General features: G+C 42.2%; 1 protein-coding gene across 1 annotated transcript in view; it reads left to right on the top strand.

Moving 5' to 3' along the window:
* Positions 1-14252, top strand: part of BFSP1 (beaded filament structural protein 1) — a 55524-nt gene that overhangs the window by 32175 nt on the left and 9097 nt on the right. The window contains 3 exon segments of the mRNA XM_061626048.1: positions 6201-6296; positions 6527-6619; positions 8525-8632. Of these exon segments, the coding sequence (XP_061482032.1) occupies positions 6201-6296; positions 6527-6619; positions 8525-8632 (297 nt within the window).

Raw genomic sequence — 14252 nt, 5'->3', positions numbered from 1 at the left:
TGAGACTGGCCTTCCTCCGCTGAGTGCGCATATTCATTTTACACTTTTGAAGTTTTTGAGATCACTTAATACATTGCAGAATAAGGAAATTTTAAATCTTTGCCTTGACCATCCATTTATATTTAACCTTTGGGGGAGTAAATTAGATGGTCTATTACACAGATACCATATAACAACACAGGAATTTAACTCTCTATGCCCAAACAAAAGATTACATGAGGCTGTTTTCCAACATTGCGAGTATTTAGATCGTCTAACTTTACTAAATTCATGAGTGGCCCCATGGTATTGGAGGTTTAAAACTGATCACATTTGCTCTTCCTACCTGATGCAGCCTCTTTCCATTAGCTTTAGACATGCATTTACAGCATTACGCTTTTTCACTCTGCCTAATGCTGATAGAGAAGGACGGATATCTGGTATTCCAAAGGATCAAAGAAAATGTATTTGTGGCTCTAATGGGGAGGAGGATCTTCCACACATATTGTTCCACTGCTCAATTTATCAGAACCTTAGAACTAAGTTCTTAAAGACGTGGTTAGACAACAATGGGCTGTTTACCGAAGCTGATAACATATTTTATTAATGTCCGATTTAAATCCAGAGGTAACTCATAGAGTATCCCTGTTTGTGATAGCAGCCCAGAAACTACAAGTTAAATTTATCTCAGAACGTTATATGAAATAGAAGCTCTTTTAATGAACTGTTGTTGTTCTATTACGTTTTACAATTTATTAGTATCTGTTTTAAATTGTATATTTAAATTTTGTTGTACACTATTTATCTTGTGATGGCCTAAGGCCTAATTTGTAATAAAGACAAAAAGTAGAAAAGACAATACAGAAAAACAGAAGAGAGTAGAAAAAGAGGAAGACCAAACAAGAGATGGACTGATTCCATAAAGGAAGCCACAGACCTGAAGTTACAAGATCTGTGCAGGGTGGTTCATGACAGATGCATAGGGTTGCCATAAGTCAAAATTGACTTGAAGGCACATAACAACAACAACGAAGTGGCAGCTCCTACACTTTGGAACTCCTTGCCTATTGACATTAGGCAGACGCCTCATTCAGCACATGTAAAAGCTATTGTGTTATTAAATCTGTTTTTAACTCCTTATTGGTTTTATTAATTTGAATGTTTTTCAATACACGTCTTTGTTTTTACCAGTAATTTTATTGTTTTAATTCTTTCTGTAAACCGCTTTCAGATTTTTTACAATAAAGCAGTATATAACTGTTGTAAATAAAATACATAAATAAATTTTGGAGTCACAGCTTTTAAAAATGTTTTTAAAGTTTTGTTTTAGTATTTATTTTGAAGTCTATTTTTATTATTTTTAAAGTGTTTTTAGTGCTTTTGTTTGCCGCCCTGGGCTCCTACTGAGAGGAAGGTCGGGATATAAATCAAATAACAAATAAAAATAAATAAATAAACTTCATTCACCCAACCCAAAATTCAGAATCATGCCACTTTAAGCTATTTTGCAACTGTTTATACTTATTTTATGGTTATTGGTTTTTAAAGGGATTTATTTCTTATTGTGAGCTGCCTTGGTTTCCAATCACAAACCCTACCTCACAGAGTTGTTGGAAAGACCACACGCACGCATGCACGCACGCACGCACGTGCGCGCGCGCGAGAGAGAGAGCTTGGAAAAGTTACTTTTTTGAACTACAGCTCCCATCAGCCTAATCCAGTGGCCATGTTGCCTAGTAGGGCTGATGGGAGTTGTAGTTCAAAAAAGTAACTTTTCCAAGCTCTGACACACACACACACTTGTAAAAATACACCCCATATAATAGTTTATTGTCAAACCAGTTGGTCATTGCAGAACATTTTTTTAAAAAACAGTATTAGTTTCCTACATAATAAAAAATGTGATACCTAAGTAAACCCTGCCTAATTGCTTTAAAAATAGGATTGGAGAGGGAGGAAAAGATTTACAACACAAACACAATTCTTTGTTATGTTTACTCAGAAGTCCCATTAATTTACAGCACAATCCTAATCATGTCAACTTAAAAGTAAGTCCTAATGAATTCAATGGGGTTTACTCCAGGTACATGGAATTAGTATTGCTTTACTCCCAGAAAAGCAAGTATTGGATTAAATACTTTCATATTGCCAAGGTTTTCAAAGCACTGCCCTCTCCAACAGCCCAGGGTCTGCCCCTTGCACACAAGAGAAAAAAAACCTTTAAGCCATATTCTTACTTACTCAAACTGAAGGTCTGAAAACCACAATTTTCTGACATTGCAATGAAGCCTAAGCACTGTGTGGGTCAACAAATCACAACCCTGGCTTCACTTATTGGCTACAATCCTGAAAGGGCGGGGTTCCAGAGGTTGGAAAAGTTATTTTTTTGAACTACAACTCCCATCAGCCCAATCCAGTGGCCATGCTGGCTGGGGCTGATGGGAGCTGTAGTTTAAAAAAGTAACTTTTCCAAGCTGTGGAAGAGCTGCCATACAGATCCATTAAACAGATTAAACAGTTGCGGGGGGCGGCGGCTGACATTTTGGTGTATATCTCTGGAACCAGACCACCTAGAGGTTTTTTTTTTTTTTTTAATTGAAGCTGAGAGTCCGGAGATTAAGGTAAATTAGCCGGAGACCTGGAGGGCACCCCCCAAAACCAGAAACTCCAGCCAAAAATTGGACACCTGGTAACCCTACTCCATCTTGCACCCCCTTACTGCACCCCCTTATTGACTGCACCTGGGGTGGGCCGCCCCGCCGCCCTCCCTTGGGATGCCACTGCTGGATGGAAATGTTTCTATGAGAAGCAACCTAGATTATCCAAATGTGTAATGTATGCTAAACAAATGCCACTGATGCACTGGTGGTGGTGGTGGTTTTTTAAAGCCAACATCTAGTTTTGTTCATTTTGTACCAAAGTGTGCACTTATTGGTAGCATCTGTTCCCCTATCCATGTGCCAATGGAGTCATGATATCATTGTTTTGCTGCTGAGTCATCTCTCAAAAAGAAACTGTAAAGAATGCAGAAATGTCGAGCAAACCACTGATACAGACCAGTTGTGGTCTGTATTAATGAATCTTATTTGCTCACAATGCAGATAGCTAGGCCCAGAGCAAAAGTCTATGCTTAGTTTTTATTATTATTGGTACATCGGCAGACCTGGCCAGTTCTGCATTTCATGATACAATGAAAAGAGCAAGCATCTACACATTTTTGGAAAGCACAGCAGAAGCTTTGGATTAGTTTGTTGGGCCATGTCACAAAAACAGATCTCTGAATGGCTCCTCATCACATGCCCTCACCAGGAATGTAACTGTTTTACAACCAATAAATGTAAGTCCTGTCTGAGCCCTGGAAGCTAAGTGTTTAAGGCAGACAACACATCTGGGACCAATGATTGTTTCATGTGCTTGACTGAGCATGCGTGAAGTTGGAGCTTGACTAGAGATGGAAGCATCTGTCCATTTCAGCTCTCTCAGTTTCCCATTTTTCCAATCTTAAATTCAGTTCTCCACATTTCTGCAGTAATTTGCAATTTTTAAAAAAACATGAAAATTCTTCTATATTTTAGTGCAAATTTCTCTCAATAAACCCATTTTTGTATACAGTTTGACTAATGTATACATTTTTGCAAGCTATTTCTATTAATATAATGCATTTATGTGTGCTATTTTTATTAATATATTAATTTTTATGCACACTTTCTCCTAATAAATACAGTTTTGTAAACATTGGTTGGTTGGAGAACTACATTGCAAAATTCAAATATGTGCAAATTTTGGATAGCTGTGTTTTGGCTCTCTTATTGTTTCAGAAAGTACAAATTTGATTGATGTGAACTGAATCAAATATCTCCCCCATCCCTAAGCATGACTTGTTTTTTTAAAAAAAATTGGCTGTCCTTTGAAACCAGTATACATCATGGTCTTTTTGCAAATTTGAGCAAGCCATTCTGCCTGCACACCCAAAGTTGTATTCTCAGAACATGCATTCCCATTTATATTGATACTACACTGTTAATAAGTGTCTTAATTCCTTAATTAAGTGTCTTAAAAGAGGGAAAATATCATGTTCTTCATATAGTGGTTCCCAATTTAAAAATAATTAAGAGCACAATCGAACTTGTATTTATGCCGGGCTGAAGGGAGTTGGATATGGCAGACCTCCGGCTGAGTTGGCAGGGTCCCAGCTCTGCCAGGTTCTGCCAGAAGAAGCTGTTCCACTGTGGCAGATCTGGGACCCTGCTGGCTCAGTCAGGGGTATTCCAAGGATGTGTTGGAGAAGGAGCTGAGGGGGGGGGACTTACGCAACATCTAACTCCCATTTGGGGTGATCCTGTGAGTCCCAATCCAGGCCAAAGTTATGCCAAGGAAAAGTTTGGTCTAAGAAAATAATTATAATGGAAGTCAATTGGGTGTGCTTACTCACCAGTAGGGGTAGTCATGGGAGCTGCCTTTTTCTTTTCTATTTGTGCATGCAGCTCCTGACTGAGCTGACAATTAACCAGCCCAGCAGCTCCCGATGGCAAATGGATGCTGCGGAGCTTCCTAACAGCTCCTCCTATGCTGGCACCACTTCTGCCAACTTCCCATGAGTTGGATTGCTGTACCCATAAGGAATAGATCCAGTTGAACTGCACAAAACTACAGTGAAGGATGCTGGGGAAAAGGTACATATTAATGCTATGATCCATTCTAGTGAATAGGTTCTTGCTACTATGGGTTATTTTCAGTCAGCCAGAGTCAACACAAGTGGAATAGTGTTGGTTCTGCCTGATCTGTAAAGTGGATCAGTCAATGCTAGGTATGGGTGAAAATTCAGTTTGGTTTTGCCGCTCAAGGAACAATATACAAACTGAAACACAGCAATCCCTCAAAATCCACACTTCCCTAAATTTTGTGATGCAGTTCTCCAATCCAAAAAATGTATACAGAATGTGTATACTAGGGGAAAGTGTGAGTAAACATGCATAAAATAGTGAAAATGACTTACAAAACTGAATTAAGGAAAAATGTGTACATTAGCTAAAATCACATAGAAAAAAGTGCATATTAGGAGAAATGAGTATTAAAATGCCGATGAATTTTCATACGGGCTTTTCAAAAAATCATAGGCTGATGCAGAAATTTGGTGCATAGGAAAAATGAGAAACTCAGAGAAACAGAAATTGATCGTTTCATCCATCCCTATTCAATGCCTATTTCTACTCATTTTTATGCAACTGAAGATTTTGCATGCACAGTAGGAATCTGTGTCTCTCCTCATAAGAAAATTCTCTCCCAATACTAATTTGCAAGCTGCTTTTAAAATTCAGAAAGTAGGTATGCATATGGAATTCACAACTTGTGTGGGAACAGTAAGAGATGCAGGCAAGTGGGAGAGGCAGAAGTGGAAACAGAAAATACAGGAGAGTCCCCTAATTTCCACACTCTCAAACCTCAGACTTTGTCTCTGTGCACTACTATAACATAAACAAAATTAAATGTGTAATTTTATAGAAAATTCTAAACTTGTATTAAATTAGTGATATTACAAGCCAGGGAGAAAATAGTTCTCAGGCCAGCGCTACAGTTCAATCCTGTGTATGTGTACTTTGAAGTAAGTCCCATAGAGTTTAATGGGGCTTTCTTTCAGATAAGTGAGTATAGAATTCTAGCTTAAATTGTTGTTTACTAGAGTTATTGAAGATACAAGTCTATTAAAACCCATTGAAAATCTGCAGAAATCAATGGCTTGTGAAGAATCCATATGCATGCATCAGTGTAAGCACATGGAATTTTACAAACCCTGACATTTCTGAAGATGTTTCTTCTTTTGTACAGATAATAAATTGCTTGTTAGTGCTATATAGCATTGCTCATCTTCAGAATATCAATATTCCACAAAAACAAGGCTCTTGCAAATTTGCACATTGCCTAGAAGTTACTTAGATTGCAATTCTTATAGCTGTACACACAAGATGCAAATGAAAAATAAGGTAGGCAGAAGCATTCCAGGAATACTACTTTGAAGATTGGCCCTAGCATTCTCCTCCTCCTTAGAAACCACATGGAGTCTTACAAGCTATTAGTCAATTTCAGACTGGCCATACAAGATACCAAAATATTTTAGTTCTTGATGAAGTTTTCCCTCAAAGATTCCCATTCAGGACAAGTGGCTCAGCTGGTTTTAGTAACCCAAGGACAAAAAGAAATGGCAGTTTTTGCTTTTATTACAGGAGGCCGATGAAGCTTTGTTGTGTAATTTGGAGCTACAGACTGAGTCTCAGTTCTTGCAGGATGATGGTAATGCAACAGATGACAGATACAAGAAGGTAATTGCTGAGAGCTGGCAGTGGATATTTGTTTCTTTCTGAGTTGTCCTTGCCTACCAAGGAATGTAGGCAACAGGGCATGTGCCCTTGAGACCTCTGGTTCACAAGTGATGAACACAATCTTATCTCCCTTTTCCATGATGGGCAACAAGCAGGGACATAGGATGATACAATGGTTCCTCTATCTTCTGGTGCTACAGAGCTGTAACTATTCAGTCACTTTGCCATAGAATCTCATGGAAATACAGACCTGTGTCAGCATTTTACAACAGATCAGACAGACGACTCCCCAGGTATCCAGCATCACAGCTGGAGCCAGTAAGGTAATTGTTTTGTTTCAGAAATAATTTTTAGGTCGTGGTAACAGAAAGGATCCAGAGTACCTAGCTTTCAAATAGCATTAGAGGGTAAAGCTAATTGGGTCATCAAGCATTAGCAAAGAAAGTTTTGGAGGATTATATTGATACTCTTCTCTTCTAGTTGTCCTCTTGGAGGCTACCTAGGGCAATATACTGTTGTGCAGGAGCAGGAAATGTGAGGGATTTCAGTGGTACCTTGATGTAAACATACTATACCTTCTGCCCTGGCCATTCCTCAAAACAGACTGCTCAGTTCTTCCCAGCTACAACTAAACAGAGGTCATTCTGTAGTAAAAGCCATGGGTCAGTGGCAGAGCATCTGCTTTGCCTGCAGAAGGTCCTAAATTCAATCCCCAGCATCTCCAGGTAGGGCAGGGAAAGATTCCCTGTCTGAAATCCTGGAGGGCCTTGCCAGTCTGTGTCAACAGTACTGAGCAAGATGAACCAAGGGTCTGACTCAGTTGAGCAGAGCGATTCAATTCATGGGAAGCTGGTGGGAGGGGGCCCAGCAGAGGAGATGCTGGTGGGAAGCTCCGCGACATCCACTTGTCTTTCGGAAGCTGCCAGGCTGGCTGAACGCCGGCTTAGTTGGGAGTTGTACATGGGAACCGGGAGATAAAAGCCAGCTCCAACGAGTACTCCTATCGGGGAATAAGCACTCCCCATTGACTGCCATTGTAATTATTTACCTATGCTGGCCTTTTTGCTGGCGGAAATTTTAGCTGGATTGTGACCCACAAGAGCACTCTGAAGGGGAGTTGGATATAGTAGAAGTCTATGTCCCTTGGCTTCACCTCCTCCACACCCCCAGAATGCCCTGTTTGGGGGCCTTTTACCAGCTTCCACCAGCTCTCCGTGCACCAGACTGGGCTTCCCTGGCAGACCCCCAGCTGAGACCGCAGAGTCCCGGTGACATTGCAGCTCAGCTGGGACAAGAGGCTTCTGACGGCGAAGTGCTGGGAACCTGCCAGCTCAGCTGGGAGTCCGCCATATCCAACTCCCCACAACCTCACACAAATACAAGTTGGATTGTGCCTAAGGCAGTTTCCTGTGTTCCTGTGTGGGGGCTCTTGAGTGGGTGACTCAGGCAATGCATGTTTTATGGCAAATACAGCTGTTGTGTATGCTACCAAGTTTCAGAATAATAGCTCCAGTGGTTCTTTTGAGCTGTTTTGGGATGAGTACAAGACAGGTCATAGAGGGTGGATGGTGCTGGGAAAAGGAAACACTGGGATAGAGGAAATGTCACCCACTCAGCAAGGACCCTGTTACCCCAAGGGTCATTAATGGGGGAAGGGCTTTTGCCTCTTCTTCCTGGGAACCTCTTCCTGCACCTCTTCTTTCTGGGAGAGGGAGAGAGAGCTCTCTGTTGACTTGCACAGAGGAAGAGATGGTGGTAGAAAAACAGCATAGAAAAACACCCTCACCCAAATCACTGTTATTGGAGTGCCCTGGGAAAGTAACTCACTCTGATGAAAACGTAGATCTAGGCTAGGATGGGCTAATGATCTAGCTCAGTATAAGGCAGTTTCATGTGTCTAAGTATACCCTTTATTGGGTTCAGCTTTGTTCTGTTTCACTTTCAAAGAGCTGCTCTGTGAAATCCTGTAAATATTTCTTGTTTGTGCATCAATAGCCATTTACTATTCATCATTTCACCATAACGTATTTCCCTTCAAATCAAATGTAATTTATGAAAACTGCACGGCTTCTATAGCACTCCTGCTGGACGCACTTGATGTGGGCAAGAAAGAAAAGGCCTTGTCAAGCTTTTTTCATGGATATCTTTTCAACGCATCATCAAATCTCAGATGGTACTTGCATACAATCATTCCCCTCACCCTCTCCCTGCTTCTGCTCTGATCTCAGGAGAAGCGGATAACTGAGAGGAGGGTACCAGTTCTTCAGAGCCAATTGGAAGAATACAAGAGCAACCTTTGCCAGCTCCAGGCTCAGAAAATTAAACTGCAGACAGAGGCACTCTTCCTGGAAATACAAATGTGACTAGGACAAGTCTACATCAGTCTGCAAGCTGACAGCTTGGGGACTGTGACATTTTGAGCGTGGTTCTCTTTACAAAGTAAGAGGGAAACCAAAAATACGTATCTCTCAGTTGACATTCTCATCAGAGAGAGAGACAAGAGGGGACCTGTAACAAAATGTTGCTGTTCTCCAGCCTTGATATGAGTGCTCCTGCTTCAGGGCTCCAGTGGATGCAGAAGTACTTCTAAAGTCAGCAGCCAATCTGGGAGGGAGGGAAGGGTCACCCCAAGTGATAAACTATTCATTTCATACCAGTTGCACCAAGCTTTTTTTTTTTAAGTTCTAATCATAAATCACTCAGACCAAACAATGGACCCTCTAGACCGGTGATTTTTGCAGGAGTCTTCTGCAACATGTCATTGATGCAATAATAGTGCATTATTGGTGAGTTTTTACTGGACCGTCCACACATCCTTCCCCTTTATTAGATGTTCTGCGATGCTTCCCCAGTGTTACTGCATTATTGGGTACTCTTGCACTATAGCCTAACAAAAGTAGGAAAACAAACGAAAAACCTGAGCATTTGTGGCATGAAAAGTCACAGGATTTCAGCAGGAAGCAACAGGACATGCACCAACTGGAAACAAAGCAGTATGTCTGTCCCAAAAACTTTTGCAGGTGCAAATAGAATGGAAAGTGGGATTGCGCATTACCACCCCAATACCATCATGAGTACAAATAATCATGAATGTACAATAAAAATGGCTGCAGAGCCCCTGTGTGTAAATGAGAAGAAAACAGACACCAATACAAAATTAAAACCTTTATGAAAGGAAGTATAATAAATAATAATAAAATGACATGGTTGTATAAGAAGTGAGATGACAAAATACAAAGCAAAGGGTGAATAAGACTGAGTAAGTTTGAGTAAATTCCCTAACAAAACACAAGTCCTGAAATGCAGGTCTTACTTCCCTGACAGAGAAAAGGCAGAAGAAGAGACGAGACCCTATTCTACCATAGTTAGGAACAGAGATTTGGACTCAACAAATAGTTGTGGCCAGTGAGGCTGCATTGAGCACAGAACCTCTCTTTCGGGAAAACATTTATATTTTATGCTTCAGGAAGGATTAGCTAAGCAGTCCTAAATGCTAAACAATGATTTAAGGTTTAAATCAGAGGTGGCTCTCCAGAGGTTGTTGGACTACAATTCCCCTCTTCCCTCAAGATGTAGGGACAGCCACTAACTTGGATGGCTTTAAAAGAGGATAAGAAAAAATAATGGTGGAAAGGGTATCAGTGACTACTTGCTGTGATGGCTCTGCTCTATCTGCACGATGCCTCTGTATTTCAGTTGATGTGAACTGCAAGTGGGGAGAGTGCTATTGCACTCAGGTCCTGCATGTGGGCTTCCCATAAGGATCTGGTTGGCCACTGTGAGAACAGAATGCTGGACTAGATGGGTCTTTGGTCTGAACCAACAGGCTCTTCTTTACATTCCTATGTTCTTAAGAACTGTACGAGTCCTTTGGTCTTTCTTTGTTGAATGTGCATATCCTTCCTCAACCAGTTCTTCAAGCCCAGAGCTTCTGAATATATCCCAAGGTTCTAAGGATGCACACCTTAAAATAAAATTAAGTGTGATTTCCTCTGCAAGGCTACCTGAGTGGTGCCAATAGAACCTTTAAACTTTTATGCTCTTGGAGTAATAAGGAAGTAATTAAATGTTTTCTCAGCAGGCAAAAGCTTTGCTTTTTAAGTGACTGATTGCCACCTGGTGGTCAATGTTATATTCCACAAAACATTTTTTGACTAAGGATTTTAACTTCCAGGGCAATAGGATTCAAATTAAGGATGGAAAGAGCTTTCAGTTTTGGTTCTCTCTGTTTCTGTTAAATTCAGTTCTCCACATTTTTGCAACAATTTGCAATTTTTTTTAAAAAAAAATCCTCATGAAAATTCTCCAGCATTTTACTGACTTTCTCCTAATAAAAACATTTTGTAGCGAGTTTGGCTAATGTACACATTTTTGCCAGCCATTACTCATCATACAATATATTTTTGCATGTTATATCATAGAATCATAGAATCATAGAGTTGGAAGGGGCCTTGTAGGCCATCGAGTCCAACCCCGCTTCGCACCCGGGACTTACTGGGTTGCGGGGCGTGTTTGCGGCCCGGGTGAATCCTGAGCCTCCATGTCTGGAGAGGGCAAGCGCGCCAGACTGGGGTGACGCAGTCAGGGTGCGCTTCTAGAGGGGGCGGGGCATACGAGCTTATTTAAGCTCGTGCTATCCGCCCCCTCTCCCTCTTCATAATTGTGGCACCTGCCCTACCTTCCCTCTGCTGCAGTGTGATTCATTTGGTCGCCTCTGGGGCCGAGTAGGAATTTTTGGCTTGCCTGCGTTTTAGCCGGTGAGTTTCTTTTGCCTACTCCATACTGTGGTTAGCAGGAAGGGCATTCAGGGTTAGTACAGGTGTTTTTTCCTGTGGTTATTAGGTTGATTTGGCTGTTTGAATTTAATATTTAATGGTCGCTTTATTGAGGAAGTGCGGGAAAGGTTGAAGGTGAAGGGCAGCTAGGTGACACCTTTAGGCACCTTTGGAGGTGATAGGCGGTTCCGGAGGCCTGCAGCTCCGGGTTTTACGGCCCGAGGGCAGGATACGGGTCGCCTTTGGGGCCAACAGGTCTCATCCACCCGGAGTTTCAGGGCACCGGGGGGCAGTGACGCAGGTTGGCCTCCCTACGCACAATTGGAGTGTGGTCAGGGCAAGGGGTTGACAGATTGCACCCCTTTGCTCGACAGGGGTTTGGGTCGCCCGAATAGCTGCAAGCAGGCTTTGCCTGACTCACCAGTTGAATCCCGCATTTATGTTCCCCTTTGCAGGTTCATTATCATAATATGAATTTGGTTTAATAAAGTGGCCCGTTGTTTAACCCATCATATTGTGTCTGCGTCTTATTTCACCCATGGGTTGCAACCCCCTGCTCACAGCAGGAAATCCACAGCTAGAGCATCTCCCGCAGATAGCTGTCCAGCCTCTGCTTGAAGACATCCAGCAAAGGGGATCCCACCACCTCCCTAGGCAGTCGGTTCCATTGCCGAACTGCCCTTACTGTCAAGAAGTTCCTTCTAATGTCCAATCTGAATCTACGCTCCTGCAACTTAAAACCATTAGACCTAGTCCTACCCTCTGGAGCAGCAGAGAACAAATCTGTACCCTCCTCTATGTGACAGCCCTTCAGGTACTTAAAGAGTGCAATCATGTCACCCCTCAGCCTTCTCTTCACCAGACTGAACATGCCAAGTTCCTTCAACCTTTCCTCATAAGACTTGTTCTCCATACCGGCTATCATCCTCATCGCCCTCTTCTGAACCCGCTCTAACTTGTCTATATCTTTCTTAAAATGAGGCGCCCAGAACTGAACACAGTATTCCAGATGAGGCCTGACTAATGCAGAATAGAGTGGGACTATTACTACCCTCGACCTGGAAACTATAGCTCTATTTATGCAGCCCAAAACCATGTTTGCCTTTTTTGCCGCAGCATCACACTGCTGGGTCATGTTCAACTTGCGATCCACTACAATTTCAAGGTCCTTCTCACACACACTACTGCTAAGCCGGGTATTTCCCATCCTGTACCCGTGCATTTTGTTTTTGTGGCCTAAATGCAGAATCCTGCATTTGTCTTTATTGAATTTCATTTTATTAATTTCAGCCCAATTTTCTAGTCTATCCAGGTCCCTTTGGATTTTATTCCTGTCTTCCATTGTGTTAGCTATCCCTCCCAGTTTCGTATCATCCACAAACTTCATAAGGCTTCTCTCCACCCCATCATCTAAGTCATTGATAAAAATGTTGAAGAGTATCAGCCCCAGGACAGAACCCTGTGGCACTCCACTCAAAACCTCCTTCCAGTCCGAAGCAGAGCCACCGACAACCACTCTTTGAGTACGGTTTTCCAACCAGTTGTGAATCCACCTGACAGTATTTCCATCTAGTCCGCATTTGACCAGTATGCTAATCAAAAGGTCGTGTGGGACTTTGTCAAACTCTTTGCTGAAATCTAGATAGATGGCATCTACAGCATTTCCACCATCTACTAAGCTAGTGACCCGATCAAAACAAGAGATGAGATGAGTTTGACAGGATTTTTTCTTGACAAACCCATGCTGGCTCCTACTAATCACAGCATTGTCATCTAGATCAGAGCTTGGAAAAGTTACTTTTTTGAACTACTACTCCCATCAGCCCCAGCCATTATGGCCACTGGATTGGGCTGATGGGAGCTGTAGTTCAAAAAAGTAACTTTTCCAAGCTCTGATCTAGATAGTTGCCAATGGACTCTTTTATTATCTGTTCTAATATCTTTCCCGGTATTGAAGTCAGACTGACCAGCCTGTAATTCCCCAGATCTTCTTTTTTACCCTTTTTAAAGAGCGGGACGACGTTTGCCCGTCTCCAGTCCTCCGGCACCTCTCCCATTCTCCAGGATTTCTCAAAGATGATGGCAAGAGGTTCCGAGAGTACATCCGCAAGTTCCTTCAATACTCTGGGATGCAGTTCATCAGGCCCTGGAGATTTGAACTCATTTAGGTTAACTAGGTATTTCCTGACTATCTCCTTATCAATCTCGAACTGCAATCCCGACCCCTTACTGAGATTGCTACCGATGCAAGGTTGCACACTGTTCCCTTTTTGGGAGAAAACGGAGGCAAAATAGGCTTTGAGCAGTTCTGCCTTTTCCTTGTTATCTGTCAACATTTTGCCATCCTCATTGAGCAGCAGTCCCACCATTTCCTTGGTCTTTCTCTTGCTTCAAACATATCTGAAAAACCCCTTTTTGTTGTTCCTCGCGTCCCTCGCCAGCCTCAGCTCATTCTGGGTTTTAGCTTTCCTTACGCTATTCCTGCAAGTCCGAGCCACTCGTCGGTACTCTTCCTTGGTGATGCGTCCTTCCTTCCATTCTTTATACATGCTCTTTTTTATTTTTACCTCCTCCACCAGTCTTCCGTGTAGCCACACTGGCTTTTTCCGATGTTTTCCGTTTTTCTTCCTCTTTGGAATTGTTTGCGATTGCGCTGTTTGTAATACGTTCTTCATGAACTTCCACGCTTCTTGGGCTCCTTTTTTCTTTAGTCTATCTAGCCACGGGATCCTACCCATCATTTCCCTGAGCTTGCTAAAATTGGCTTTCCTGAAATCCAAGGTCCATATTTGACTATATTCTTCTTTGGCTTTCCCCAGAATCATGAATTCCAGCATTACGTGGTCACTTTCCCCCAAGGTACCGACCGCTTTAATTCCCGTGACCAATTCGTCCCTGTTAGTTAAGATCAGGTCCAGGATTGCCGATCCCCTTGTTCCTTCTTCTACTTTTTGAAAGAGGAAATTATCAGCAAGGCCCATCAGGAATTTGTTGGAGGCTTTGTGCTTCACAGAGTTTGTCTCCCAGCAGATATCCAGGTAGTTGAAGTCCCCCATCACTACTACTACTTGACTCCTTGAGATTTCAGAGATTTGTTTGAGAAAAGCCTCATCTACCACCTCTTCTTGGCCAGGGGGTCTGTAGTACACACCTACTACCATGTCGGTTTTATTTGTTTCTC

Source organism: Rhineura floridana, chromosome 4 (genome assembly GCF_030035675.1).
Source record: "Rhineura floridana isolate rRhiFlo1 chromosome 4, rRhiFlo1.hap2, whole genome shotgun sequence".
Taxonomy (NCBI): Eukaryota; Metazoa; Chordata; class Lepidosauria; order Squamata; family Rhineuridae; genus Rhineura; species Rhineura floridana.
This window is presented reverse-complemented; position numbering and strand designations above follow the sequence as displayed.